We start from the raw sequence: 14,457 nt of genomic DNA, 5'->3' as shown, positions 1-14,457 counted from the left end.
TTGTAACGCTGCACTTATTCAGTAATGTCTGAAACAACAATTATGATTTTTGCCCTTCATCTGGAGCAGCACAGACAATATAACACAGCCACTTATTTTCTAACCGTGTTATCCTATAGGTGGGGGGTTTGCCAGAGCCTATCCCAGCAAGCAACAGGCACAATACAGGATACACTCTGGCCTGAAGGAGACGCCAGTCTATCCCAGGGCACACACAGATAGCGCTAAGTTCACATTCTCACCATGAACAATTTTCCCATAAGCCAATTAACCCAGCATCACATCTTTGATCTGTGGGAGGAAACCAGAGCACCCAGAATAAATCCACACAAACATGGGGTGAACATGTAAACTCCCTGCAGACAACACCCCACACTGGGAATTGAACAAACGGAAACAGCACTAACCACTGCACCACCATAATGCAGTCCCTTTCAATTTAGGAAACATTTTACAATGGAATTTAGGAAAAAAGGCTCTTTTCTTTTTATTGTACAGGGGATTCAATGTTACACTGTATGCATTAAAATGCAAACATTGCTGAGAAACCAATAAATAAAATTCCCTGTGTGTGTGTATGATATGTTGCACAAGTGCACTTAACCAGGCGAACAGGAAAACAGAGCACTTGGCTCATTTTAATCTCCCTTCAGCTGGCGAGATTTAGAATGGTTCTGGCACTTGCTGAGTTTTGTTATGGCCTTCTGTGTGTGTACTTGCACATGCTGTAGGTAGCCGGTGTTGATGGTTGGGAGCTGAGAAGACAGCGAGGCAGCAGATTGGACCTAATGTTTTCTGGGCATGGAGTAATCTGAACAGAGAGACAAGCTTCTGAAATAACAGATAATATTCCTTCTCGCTAAGCACTCGATCTGCAGTGCTTCAGTAGCTTTCAACACTTGAAGGGTGAGAGTGTGGAGCTGATCAGTTACAATGTCAGTGCCAAGGGTCATACTGATATAGCAGTGACAAGGCAACTGTCGGACCGGCAGTCGCTGAGCTGGGGAGGACACTCGGAGACCCACGCTTCCAACATGGACTTCATGGGAGCTCATCTGGCGTTTATATCACGATGGAAGGAGACTGACGACGAGTTATGTCGGCACAGCATGTCATTTGTTCTCCACAAAGCCATCAGGAGTGACTTCTTTGAGAGCTACCTTTACCTGCTGGAGACACTCCCCCTTGGTAAGCAGGCTAGAGAAGCTAGCAGCCGTGTCTCGCGCCGCACAGAGGTGTCCTTCGCCAGAATTTGCCTTCTGCTTCATTGCTCTCTCGTCTCTCTGGATCACCCAAAGCTTTATCAAAGCTTTATGTGAGCAATACCCACAAAGTCCCTAACAGTATAGCATGAAAGCAGCCACTGTTGGCTCTGTGATTCTGTGGAATCCTGATGTTGTAGAGTTTATTTTTTTTCTTTCCAGAGAAATTAATTTTAGCAACTGCCTTATAAAAAAGCATTTAGGAAAAATAACCTCCTTTAGCATATTTTGGCACAGGATGTATCAGCGTTTTTCTTAGCAAGGTGTTTCCATACATATCTTACACACAGCTGTTTACGTGATCAAGTTTAAACCCTAGATTATAAAAGCGAATATATTTTCCCCTCAGTTTTATGATACTGTTTTATGCTTTGTATAGCTACTCTCCCTGACTAATTTTTATTCCAATTTTCAGACTGATCTTAGCATTTGCTGAAGAGCGTGTGGATGTGTAATAGACTTTGTGACAGTACTGTGATATTTTATAGGTGTGCTGGTTGACAGCTTGTGAATTAAGATTTATTTTCTATAAAAAGAGTCAACGCAAGTTGGTAAATAAGTTTAAAATATGTGACTGAGCTCGGACTATCAGAAGGAAATGAAATAATATCGTCAGCTTAGGGTGAAATGTGATGTTCGGACCCTGTATATGCCAAAGGGAGAAATGCTCTTTTTAGCCGGGGCCAGTTGTTCTGAGAAAAGAAAAAAACAATAATGGGGATAATAATAACGGACAGCTCTATCTGCACACAAACCATGGGACTGTTGTATAGATTGTGGATCATACGGCCAAAACTAATGCCCTTCTAGAATAGACCATAGGAAGTCACATTCCAGGAGATCAAATGTCTTCTCTGCCTCTAAAGAAAGCACTGCATGAGAGGCTAGCTGATGGCAAGTTTGATCCAGGATATGGAAGATATACATACATGGTACTGTACATTCAGAATATGGAAATTATGCACACATTGTATACCCAGAATATGGAAAATAGACATCTGTTGTTAAGAAGCAAATCAACTTTCAAGAAGGCAGTCTGATTCTGATGTATTAGACGGCACATGTATGTTTTCATACACTGAAAAAGGACCTTTACAAAAGGTTTAATGTCTGAGTTTAATAACGATAATGGTTTATAGCATGAGCAGTCCAGGGTTCCTTGCGTTTTTAGAAGAAACAAAGTAGAGATGATTTTGATCTTTATGAAAAGAGCCAGTTCGCATGAAAAATGTGGTATTAAAGGGTCACGTTGATCTCCCACTGCTAGAAACAACAAAGGTGGGATGCCATCTAAGCCAGGAGATTTCTGTTGAACCAAACCCTCACCCTGTTCAGGAGTCAAGTAAGGCAATTTAAATCAATTTAAGAGACCCTTGATCTTGGTCAGGTTTTGACTGGTTTCAGAATTATAAAGACCTGAATAGACTTCTTGGAAAATGTCATTACCTTAAGCTCATGGTTAGAGAGTATAATATCGTTATTTTCCTTGAATACGTCAAGTGAAGCCAAACGCTCATTTAATTGTAGTGTTTGTGTGAGTTACCTTCTAGGCTGTTCAGTATGTTTGAAGTACAGTGCCCCTGTCTTGTGTTTGAGGAATTCTGCTGGAACATAAATGGCGAGGCTTATAAATTCAATGTGCAGATTAACCAGATATCTGTCTTATTCTTCTGTAAGTTTTTTGTTCCTTCATCATCGCAAAAGTTTGGTTTCTAAGTGAGAAGTCCGTATGTTATATTTTATATATGTTTATGCCTTATCAAGTCCACAAAACTGTATCATAAATAATGGTGGCATCGAATCATGTCAAGTACAACTTAATTCTGATACTTCTGTATCATCACTAAAACTGCTGATAATATTTATCTTTTAATAAATGGCTACAAGCTCCCAATTTCTATTATTCAAAGGGAGTAATGCTTTAAGTTTTAGGATAAGACATTGTAAATTGCCATAATCAGAAGCTCCTAAATGTTTACACCCAATTCAGTTCCTGAAGGGCCTTGTGACTTCTGGTTTTTGTTCAAAATTGAGTAGTTAATTAAACAATTAACCCAATTCTTCTCCACTATTCATTATTGTTCCTAAGGTCTTTCACAGTTGATTACACATGACAATCATTAAAAGCACAGTCACCTATACATCACTTCAGACCCTGGTTAGAAGTATTACAATCATGCAGCTAATAAAATAATCAGACCATCTATGTAATTGAGAACATGGTTGGAACATAAACCAAGAGACAGAAGGTCCTCCAGGAATAACGATTGATATCCCTGGCTTACAACTGTTGTGTAAATGCAGGAACAGAAACAAACACAGACATACAGTATGCTTACTGACTGAGAGAACTGACTGATGACTGTGATGCTCACTGTTAGACTGATATTAAACTGATGTAAAATCCAACAAAATCCAACATGTAAAATACAAATCGTCAAACTCAAAATAATGAAGACTCACAATAATTTTCTGTAATGTATATTATAAAAACAACAGCACAGGACTTAACAGGCATTATAGTTAAGCAAAGCACAAAACAATTCCCTGTGCTCCAGAAAGGCAGCACAGCTCACTGTTTCACCAGATCACATTGCCCCCTCTCACACAGAAATCCAAACACGCATGACAACAACAGGCTGGTCTATAAACACATTACAGTCACAGAAAAAAAAAATCGAACCTCAGTCTAACAATAACGCAACAGGTGCAGTGCGCAAACCAGGTATTGCTTTCTAATACTGTCTCGGGTCCTCCATTGCATAATAATAACAACTTTTATTTATAAAGCACCTTTCCAAATCCAAGGATGGTGCACGTAAAGAGAAAGAAAAAAATGACAATAAAAATTAAAAGGAAAAAAATAAACCAGAGTTTACAGGTTTATACAGTTAGAATGCAGGGCAGTCAGACATAGTCCCTGGTAAAAAGGTCAGTTTTAAGTTTGGATTTTGAAAAGAGTCAAAGAATTTGTCTCTCAAAGAGTCATAGGAAGGGCATTTTATAACAGAGGGACAGCAACAGAAAAGACATGGACCAAAGACGTTCAAGAATAAACCCCAGGTACAGTAAGCAAAGGAGCAGTCTGAAAGAAATGGAGCCTACAGAAGGGAGTGTAAACATGGAGGAGTTCAGGGATGTATGATGGAGCCAGATTGTTTAGAGCCTTGAAAGTCAGCAGCAACATAATTCAACATTATTGAACAATAATAAATAAGTGACTTTATAGGCAACCAATGTAGAGACTTAAGTACAGAAGTGATATGCTGCCAAGGTGGTATAGCTTAAAAGACACTTTCCTTGTTTACAGACAATAGGCAGAAGCAAAATCCTCTCCTTAGCTGCTGAAGGCAAGATAAGATGATTCCCAGAGAGATGCAGATCATATCATAACCCCAGGGATAGGTTTGGAGAGAGTCAGCGACACATCCCACAAAGCAAAATTTCTCAGCTATTGCAGTTGTACTGCAGAAATCCCAGACAGCCCCATTAGCGACCATTAGCGAGACAGGGCTTTGAAAGACCCTGCGGTAGCTGAGTTCGGCCTTGGATCTGGGAGAGGAAGCGCCCAGTTTAATTCTTCACTGGGAGCTCCCCACTCCCCAGAGTTTTCCTCAAAGTGCTGTGCTTTGAAACTGACCTGAAACAAATTTCTGGGTGGAGTCCATATGCATGATTGTAAAGCATTTTATTTTTGCGGTCTGATTGTTTGTAACACAATGTACAGTACTACTCAAGGACAGCAGCTCCACAACTTGAGGGCTGGGATCCTACAAATCTTATTGGAATCAACAATCAGCAAGTAATCAAGACCTGAGGAATAAAAGTGAGAATGTCGACCAATGAAATAAACACCAAACTTCAAGTAGTAAAAGGCTGAGTTGTACTAGAACAGCCTAGTACAATTTAAGACTAGAATTATCAATTTCTGGAGTTCTTCTCTATCTAAATCTATATGTCCCTGTCCAGGATGCGTTTTGCACAGCTTATATTAATGACCACACACATGTATATGTGGAATGCAGCCTGTTTTCCAAAATTGTCACTCTGAGCTGCTCAGACACTAAGGAGCTATGACCCTTACCAATCTGTTGAGCACATGTTGCTTGTAACTGGAGAACTTGCGCACAAATGCTGGATTGGCTAGAACATCAGTTCAGTCCCCTTTCTACTTTGCTGCACCATACAGTAAATGCACATGGAAAGCAACCAGCTGGAAAGAAATCAGACAGGGATAATAATGTAAAAATAAAATGACATCATGTCACTTTAAATCATGTCATTGCCAAACGCCTGGCACCACTGCCAACCCCTGCAGAACCAACCCAAGGCATGTCATCTCATCAGTGCACTGAAAGCTGTCTGGCTGATGATCCAAGCCCATCATCTGGATTAAGGAGGTTGCTCAAACTGGGACATTGACATGCTGTAGAATAAATGCTAAAAATAGTCCTAAAACTGCATTGAAAATCGCAGCAATGCAAAGCGTAGAACTAAACACCAGAAATAGATATCTCAAAAAAGAATTTACACATTCGTTTTAGCGAGGATATCTGCCACTTGTTTTAGCTGTGGCTTTCCTTCATTATTCATTTATAATGTTCAGTGATGATGCCAAGTAATGACTGCCTTGTGTCACCCAGGTGGCTTCTCTGCACTTCAGCAGTGGAGGAAATGGTTCCCTTCCTTTATGTAAAAGCTCTTTGAATCGTTTCGGATGAAAAATGCTTCTCCAGCATGATTAAAAGGGTTCTGCGTGTTTCTAAATCCTTTCCAGTCCTGCAGTGCAGTTTCTTTATTTAAGAACAGCAAATACTTTATTGTCTTACTTTTTTTTCCTTTACTTTATGATTCTAGGACAATGTCTTTTTATTCTTCTGCCCTCTGACCTCTGAGAAGAATTAGCTTTAGAGAGACAACAGTAAAGGGTTTTGTAAAAATGGATCTCAATTAACATGCCATTATAATTCTATTGACTAAGCATTGGTGTGGGAACTGGACAAACTGGCAAAGTGGTTAGCATTGCTTCCTCACAGTGCTGTAGACCTGGATTTAATTCCTGGAGTGTTATCTACGTGTAGTTTGTATGTTCTCCTCGTGTTCTCATGGGTTTCCTCCAGGTGCTCCAGTTTCCAGAGTCCAAAGACATACTGGTAGGTTAATTGGCTTCTGGGAAAATAGGTCCTAATGGGAGTGTGTGTGTTCATGTCTGTGTGTGCCCTGTGGTGGACGGGCATCCCATCCAGGGTGTATCCTGTCTTGCGCCCATCGCTTTCTGGGATTCTGGGATAGGCTCTGGCTTTCCCATGACCCTGTGTGTTGGATAAAGCAGTAGGAAAGTGGATGGATGGTGTGGGAACCTGTTTAACTTGCTAATGAACTGACAATTTCTTCCTAGTGAAACTGTATGCTGTAACCAGTGAGGTCATCGATGGAGAAAAGCAATTCTATGCCAGAGCACAAAACTTCTACAAAGACGTGCCTGCATCAGAAGAGGGAATGATGGGAGATTACATAGAGCTCTCTGATGTTGACATTGAAGGCTCTAAGGAATTCCTGAAGAAGTTTGTTGGGGTATGTCCCTCAGATCTATTTACATGTATGTTTTATACAATTTCATTGTTACAGATTTGAAATGCATGTTTTCAATTTCTGCATCTGATAATTATGATTATGGAGAATACGTATTGCATAGATATTAAAACAATACTAGTGATAGTAATATATATATAATATTAATTTAAAAAATAACCAAAGTATGGATATGCATATTACTATTCTTGTGCAACACTGAAAAAGTCAATTTTAACTTCTCATAATGGGTTATCCTTGAGACAAAAGAGTTTAATGGCAACAGCATGTGTTAACTTGCTCCTTTCTGTAATAATACTTGGACCCTTAGTAAATGTCTAATCTAAATTATCAAGCAATCACTGTTGCATTTTTTTTTATCATGAACAGAATGTGAAGGGCTACTGAGCCTAAATGTAGCACACAACACGTGTGTATATTAAAGCTTTACGTGACAGCGGGTACCAAAAATAAGAATCTATTTTTAGGTTCCTTCACAAGCCTGTTTGCAAGCTTTTCGAGGTGTCCTTCTTATCATGATCTCTCGGGATTTACAAGTTAATGTAGGAAGTCAGTGTATCATGTACACTGGCCAGGAACTGCTGAGTAGACCCAGATTCTAATTATTGCTGGGCTAAAAGTCTATTTTAATTTAGTTGTTCTTTAGTTGTAGGTTCTAGTTAACAAAATCTAGTTAACAAAATCTTCCATCTGTTTTATATGTGCAGTATTAACAGAAAATCTACATAAAAACTGTTGAGTTTTTCTGGGAACAGAAGTTTAACTGAACCATCTTTATTCACACTCAGAATAATGCAATAATTAGGTTAGATTATGCGCAAACATGGTCTTCAGTTTCATTGTTATGCAGTCATTTACTTTAAAGCTCTACGCCCTCTGATCTTCTGCCTCTGTCACTTCTCTCTTGTTTGCGTGATGACAAGTTCTGGTTGACATCAGATTCCCTGAAGCTAAAGTGTGACAAAACAGAAATTGTATTGGTGAGCAGCAAATGTCAGCTGAAAAAAGTTGGAGGGCTTCACAGTAATGGTGGATGGCTTCCCTGTTCTAGCATGAGCTGTAGTCAGGAATCTGGGAGTCACACTCTGTCCTTACTCACACTCTATCCTCAGTCAAACTTAAAAAAAATGATTAAGACTTTTTTTTACCTTAGAAATACTTCCCGCATTATGCAGTTTCTATCAATGTAGTTGTCTATGGGCTCCCTAACACACATCTGCGTAGGTTATAATATGTCCAAAAGTCTGTCGATAAACTTATTACTTGTTCCTTTGCTACCTGTGTAATGGGTGCATCAAATTTGACCAAATAATTAAAGATGTCTTTGGTCACTAGCAACGCTAATGGAATGATTCATGTGATAAAATTTTGCTTTATTATACATAAATACCCCTTTCATGATATCCATCCTTTCGACAAAAACTTTGGAAGGCAACTTATACTTATCAAATTAAGTAAAGCACAAAGGTCTGGAAATGCCTCATTAGAATTCCAAATCGACCACTGGCTGACCACTGACTTCCCTGTGGCTCAACCCCAACCAGTTATAAAATATATGAGGATACCAGCCAATGCTAAAAACCAAGTACTTACATTCCAATTGGGTTATTCTAAGGAATCAGATGTGAAGTTTCAAGTTCAGGACCTGATGACTCAAGTTCAGATACATTTTTCTGCATGTGAGCCCCATTGTAGGCCGAGACAATTGCTACTTGTGTGACCTAAAAACAGCCCTTCTGATAATAATTCACTGTCATCTTAGAACGCATCTCATTTTCTTTACAGAAACATGAGAGAAACGAGTGGCATTGGGCTGATCTTGCAAAAATACGGAGTCTACTTTCACATCTTTTTCTCGTTTCGGATTGCACGTGGTGTTGCTCTGGGCAACAGCACCAGCAGTGCTGCGGTTTCGGCAGCTAAGGTGCATGATGGGATGCTAAGCTGCAGTATTGCCATGGAAACCGATGGGGATCGCTGCCCTGGAGCTGGCGTTTTCAGGATCATGTTCAAACCAAGCGAGCTTTCGCTTAACTTTCCGAAATTTGTTGATGACATTCTCCTTTCCACAATTTCTCACCTTTGGGCAATGAACTTACAGAAAGGCGTGTGTACAGAGAAGGCAGTAACTGGGTGATGAAACAGGTGTCACCTCTCTCTGTCAGGGTCCAGGGAAGGCCGGCACGGTGTGTGCTCTGGATTGCGGGTGTGGAATCGGACGGGTCACTCGCAATGTCCTCTTGCCAGTGTTCGAGACGGTGGACATGGCAGACATGATGGAGGAGTTCCTGATTCACGCTCACGAATGTTACCTGGGTGCCGATGCGGACCGCATTGAGACTTACTACTGCTACTCCCTCCAGGACCTCACTCCGCCTTGCAAGAAGTACGATGTCATCTGGATCCAGTGGGTTGCATGTAAGTCTGTTCTTTTCCAGTCTCATGCATAGATGAGCCTTACTCGTTCCACACAAAAAGAAAGTATGACAGGAATACCAAAAAATATACGTCATCGTCTATACAGGTGGATGTTTTCACCTTTTATAGTGCCTGGAGACCAGACCACCTGCTTGGTCCTCAACCAGGAAGCCACCTTTCATTGATGTTTCACCTCCTTGCCCTGGTATATCTTCTAGCTGTGGGGCAATGACAGGGAAGTCTCCTTGCCACCCCCTGCAGTTTGCCTCTCTCTAATTAGAAGGTTTTGGCCCCAAGCTCCTATCTGTTCTCCTCAGCCATAGCCAGAATTGTCCTTTTCCCACCTCTTCGCCCAGAACCTTGCCTGCCATCTTCAGTGTTATGCCGGCCACTCCCACATTTCTGATTAGACGTAACATTAATGTGCTTATAAAGTCTTGGCATCCCACTTCCACGGGGTAGATTAAGGATTTCCAGCCGCCTTCTCTGCGTTCTGCTGCAAGCTCGGAGTACCTCAGCCTCTTCCACACCTATGTAGTTTCCATTCCCTCCTCCCATGGGACTGTCAGTTCTACAAGGAGCATGGTCCTGGTCTCACGTAAAGCCAAAGCAAAATCGAAAAATCGCAAACTTTCAAGATATATTCAATTCTTTTTTACAATTGCATTATGTTCGTCGATTTCAACTTCTGCCACAGTAGATGACCAGTATGGATATAGTCTGAAACTTGAGTATAGACTTTCTAAAGTTTTTAGTGATTTTCCGGATTGAAGCAGCTACTCATTAGCAGTTGAAAATTCAGTTAAATGTACGCTTAATTTAACAGCATCGTGATCACATGTAATTGCATTGCAGTTACGTAAACATAATAAAACATTTCAATATTATATTATCTTAAACATCTAAAATAATTTAAGAAAATTCACAGATAATATTTCTGAGCTTCCTACAGTACACAGCATGTTGGAGATGGTAGACACAGGGTCCCTTTTCAACACACAGCTCTTTCACAGGAATGCAGTGAACTGCAGAGCATTTTGGGAAGTACCATTTAGAATAGTAACTCCTTTCTCTTGAATTTGGTAAATACTTTATTGGCATACACACAAGAGTTCCTCCTCTCCCACTCAGGGGTGTAACTGTAGCAAATTATATTTTTAACTCTCCTTAGTTGTAGTGTTTGGTTTCATCTTCCTCCGTTACACACATGATGTAATGTGATGAGATGTTTATTTAAATTACACACCACAATATTTAAAGGAATACTGCCATTCATCTGAGACATTTTAAAAAATGTCCTTCCACTACCTGCCCAGACTCTCACCGGGAAAGGTATAGTAGTCTGAGAATGGAAGGTTGTTCCATAGACTGAACTTCAGTAACAGGATTGATTTGTTTAGAAGGAAACTGGGGCCTTGAGCAACCACTTGCTCGGACTCATGGGAAAGTGGGAGACTATAAGGTAGCTCTTGCCATTTCACAGCACTGAAAAGCCGAACCAAAATCCCTACTTTTCAAAAGACATAATAACCTTGAATTGTCTTCCTCGTAAGATATTGTCTTATATTGCACTGACAGCTCCAATCATTGTTTCAATGATCAGAGTTATCTATGCCACACTGATGAGCCCTATTAACAATAAAACAGCCGTCGATGGCTGCTAACCTTATACAGTACATGCAAAAGTGGAATTAGGACGTTCAGCTTTCTTGCAGTATGAAACAGCCAGAACTAATTAAGGTTAACTTTCCCATAATATCTAAATAATATATGATGTATATGATCAATATATATATATAATAATGTCTATGTTTGTCTCAGGTCACCTCACTGACAGAGACCTAATGGAGTTCCTGATACGATGCAAAGCCAGTTTAAAGCTAAATGGAGTTATCATCATCAAAGATAATATGGCCAGGGAAGGCTGCAGGCTGGATCCCATCGACAGCAGCTTGATCAGGCACATTGACATTGTCAAGAGCATCATCTATAAAAGTGACCTGGAAATAATTGGAATTCAGAAGCAGGAGGGCTTCCCTGATCAGATGGTGCCAGTGTGGATGATTGCCGTCAAATAATAAACTGCAAGTGAAGGACTGATCGCCACAGGAAGACCAACGAAGATCCCAAGCCATCTCATTGTAAAAATCATTGTCACAACTTCAAAAGCTTCATCTGGGCATGCAATGGCTGGATAGGAATCCATTAATTCTAAGACAAGAGCAAAGAAAAAGGCACAAAAATGAAAGGTGGAGGTCAACTACGTTCCTAAAACACACATAACTGTGCATAAAATGAGCTCTGCATTAATGTGCGCAAATGGATCTTTCCATCGCATTTTAACTGTGCCCACAGCGTGTTCAAGCCAGGCTTATTGGAGTCAGTCTGTCAGTGTCACCACTGTCTGTGGTTTCATTAAAAAAGTCTGCTTTGTTCATCCACTGCCTTTTTTTTTACCAGTTCTTAGAACAAATATCAGTGACATTTACACAAAGCTGTTTACAAAATCTAAAACACATAAAGTGGCAGTCATTCTAGTTGTAATTGGACTAAGGACAAAACGTTAAACAGTTGGTTGGATAATAATTGGCACTACCGTATTCACAGAAGGATTTCTGGCCACTTTTCACTGAAACCATAAGCAATCTTTTGTTCACAACCTTTTCAGAGCTGTAATCATTTGGAAAAATCTCAAATAGTCTTTTGTCCTTTATTGTATGAGTGCAATTTTTACAAACAATTTTCCTCTTAGGTCATACATTGGAGAGTTTTTCAAACATGCCACACCACAGAACTTCATAAAGTATTTCATGTGATAATTATGCACATTTCAGAACAACACAAACAACTTGGGGAGGTCAAAGTAAGAAATGACACAGAACAGAATTCAAAAGTTAAGGCATGAGTTTGTGCAACTCTGGCACAGACTCTTCAAGTAACATTCTTGACTGATCTCAAAATCACATTACATAACCACTCCCAAGAAGACATATTATACAAAATGAACACTCGATATTTTGTATGCACAACAGAAAAAATATGCATGTGAATTAGTCCAAACAATTATTTCTGTTGTTAAAGCTATGCTTTTCTATGTTTGAGCTTTAGATTCCTGTATGTAATTATAGTGTTAATTTAAACAACCACTACCACTACCTTTTGCACATAACCAACTGTTATTAAAATATATACCCTTTCTTAATATCAATGTAGATCAACAAGGTGAGATGACCCTACAGGGTAATATTTTATCTTTACTTACATATTTCAAATCACAATTTTCCATTGTTTTTAATTTAAATGTGTTTTTATTTAATTTTTTAGAGCTTCTGTAAGAAAACCATAGTGCTGTTTGTATCCAGATGTACATATTGTCTTCTCTCTCTGTACAAGGTCAAGTGATTTATTGAATTTTTTGTATTATATAATGTCATAACTGTAATGCACACGGGTAAATTTGCTATTTCTAATTAACGTCAACCTAATACCATTTACATTGGTGAATTGCAGACTGGTAAATGTATGGGGAAGTTAAGAGTATGGAGCTGTGAATGTATTTTAATATCTTCAAAAACACATTTGATGCTATTTTTGCGATACTTTCATTCTTTAAGAAACCAAGAATTGTGAACACATGTTTTGGAGAATTTTAATTTAATTGTTTGAGAGGTTCTAAAAAAACATTTGTTACCAAGGTTAGAAAAAAAAAACATCTGTTACCAAACTCACATTGTTTAATTTGATGTCTTTCAAATAATAAACCCCTTTAGAAGCCTTTTAATTTTTATTTTATATGTGTTACTCAACAATTAGTGTGCTGAAAATACACTCCTTATTAAAAAAATAAATAAATCTTACACCAAGGGAAATAACACTAAAGAATAACTGTGGACTGTGAAGTTATGTTAAATTTGACAAAATTTCCAATCTTCTTTCACTCATTTTTGGGTATTGCAAATAGTCCATATTTTCTCTGGAAAAGGCTGCATCTTGCCAAAACTAGTTTTTTAATCTAGCATACAGTTCTCCCAAATTATAATCAGTTCTATTTTAATTAAAATGTAAGTTTTTCCGTAATAATGGAAAATAAATTGAAAGAAGCCACTGTAGTATCTACAATAATATTCTGAAGATGCTTTAACTGTCAATCCATCAAGATTGGATTTTTCAGAAGACTAATGTTTTTATCATCTCTGTAATGCAGACTTTATTAAAGATGGATCATCTTAATTGTTTTCAAAATGTTATTTCTGGACCCATGTGTTTGCAATTAGTATCTAGTCTGATGTGCTGGTGCAGTCATATGTAGGAATGATGTCACTCCATCAGTCAGATAACAGGAAATTGCTTAAGAAAATAAAACTATATTTTGATAAATAAAAGACTAACAGTAATGCTTTTGACAAATACTGCTCCTACAGAAAATGTAACATTTAGTGAGTGAAAATTTGGTGTTTACCCTTCACTTCGCTGAGTTATTTTGTTTAATACATAAAATGATGGATTTTCTGAGGAAGTCTTAGGTTTGAAAGAAAGATAATCTATTTTTATTGCTTCTTTTGCCGTTTTGTGAAATAGTGTACAAAATGCTGTTTCTCACCTTCGGTTTTAATTTGTGATCTCGGGCGTCCTCAAGCTCACTAGTTAAGTGGATAAAGAAGGCAAACGCACATCAGAGATTACATTGAAAAACTTGATCTCATTTTGCGGAGCTGTCCCACTGTCTTAAGCCTAATGCACAAAGCCATTTTCTATACCCCAGAACAGTTCTTCCCAAATAATTTCAGTCAGAGCCGGACTTTCAAGGTCCCAAGCTTACTGCTACACGACAAATCGTTTTTATAGTAAGCAAGAAATTGCAAGAAATATGCCAAGATATAAGTTTTTATTTTTTTATTGCAATAACACTGCAAGAAGTAACATGTATGAAGGACTAAGCATAAACTTCTTCATGCAGAATGTTGTCACCGAATGCTTTACTTACAACTATTGTTGCCTACTATTCCACAGATGGCATTTCTACACTGACCTTTAGTGCTTTCACACACTTTGTTAGGCATTTGTAAGAGCATGTCAGTATAGTGGTAGATATGATTCCTGAATCAAGTGATATTAGAAATTACCAGCATGTAATTTCACAATTATCTAATATGCTTTAAATTGCAGTTTGGGACATTTTGTGTTT

The 14,457-nt window shown here is 38.7% G+C and overlaps 1 protein-coding gene across 1 annotated transcript; it reads left to right on the top strand.

Annotated features, from left to right (window-relative positions):
* Nucleotides 1-883: 883 nt before the first annotated feature.
* On the top strand, nucleotides 884-13,049 carry ntmt2 (N-terminal Xaa-Pro-Lys N-methyltransferase). The gene is made up of 4 exons (XM_006634623.3): nucleotides 884-1,188; nucleotides 6,661-6,836; nucleotides 9,020-9,272; nucleotides 11,094-13,049. The coding sequence occupies exons 1-4, from the start codon at nucleotides 1,035-1,037 to the stop codon at nucleotides 11,348-11,350; spliced, it is 840 nt and encodes a 279-aa protein (XP_006634686.1). The 5' UTR covers nucleotides 884-1,034; the 3' UTR covers nucleotides 11,351-13,049.
* Nucleotides 13,050-14,457: the final 1,408 nt, after the last annotated feature.

The sequence above is a fragment of the Lepisosteus oculatus genome, chromosome 9 (assembly GCF_040954835.1).
Source record: "Lepisosteus oculatus isolate fLepOcu1 chromosome 9, fLepOcu1.hap2, whole genome shotgun sequence".
In the NCBI taxonomy this organism is placed as follows: domain Eukaryota; kingdom Metazoa; phylum Chordata; class Actinopteri; order Semionotiformes; family Lepisosteidae; genus Lepisosteus; species Lepisosteus oculatus.
Note: the sequence above shows the minus strand (reverse complement) of the source record. Positions and strands in the feature narration are given on the sequence as shown.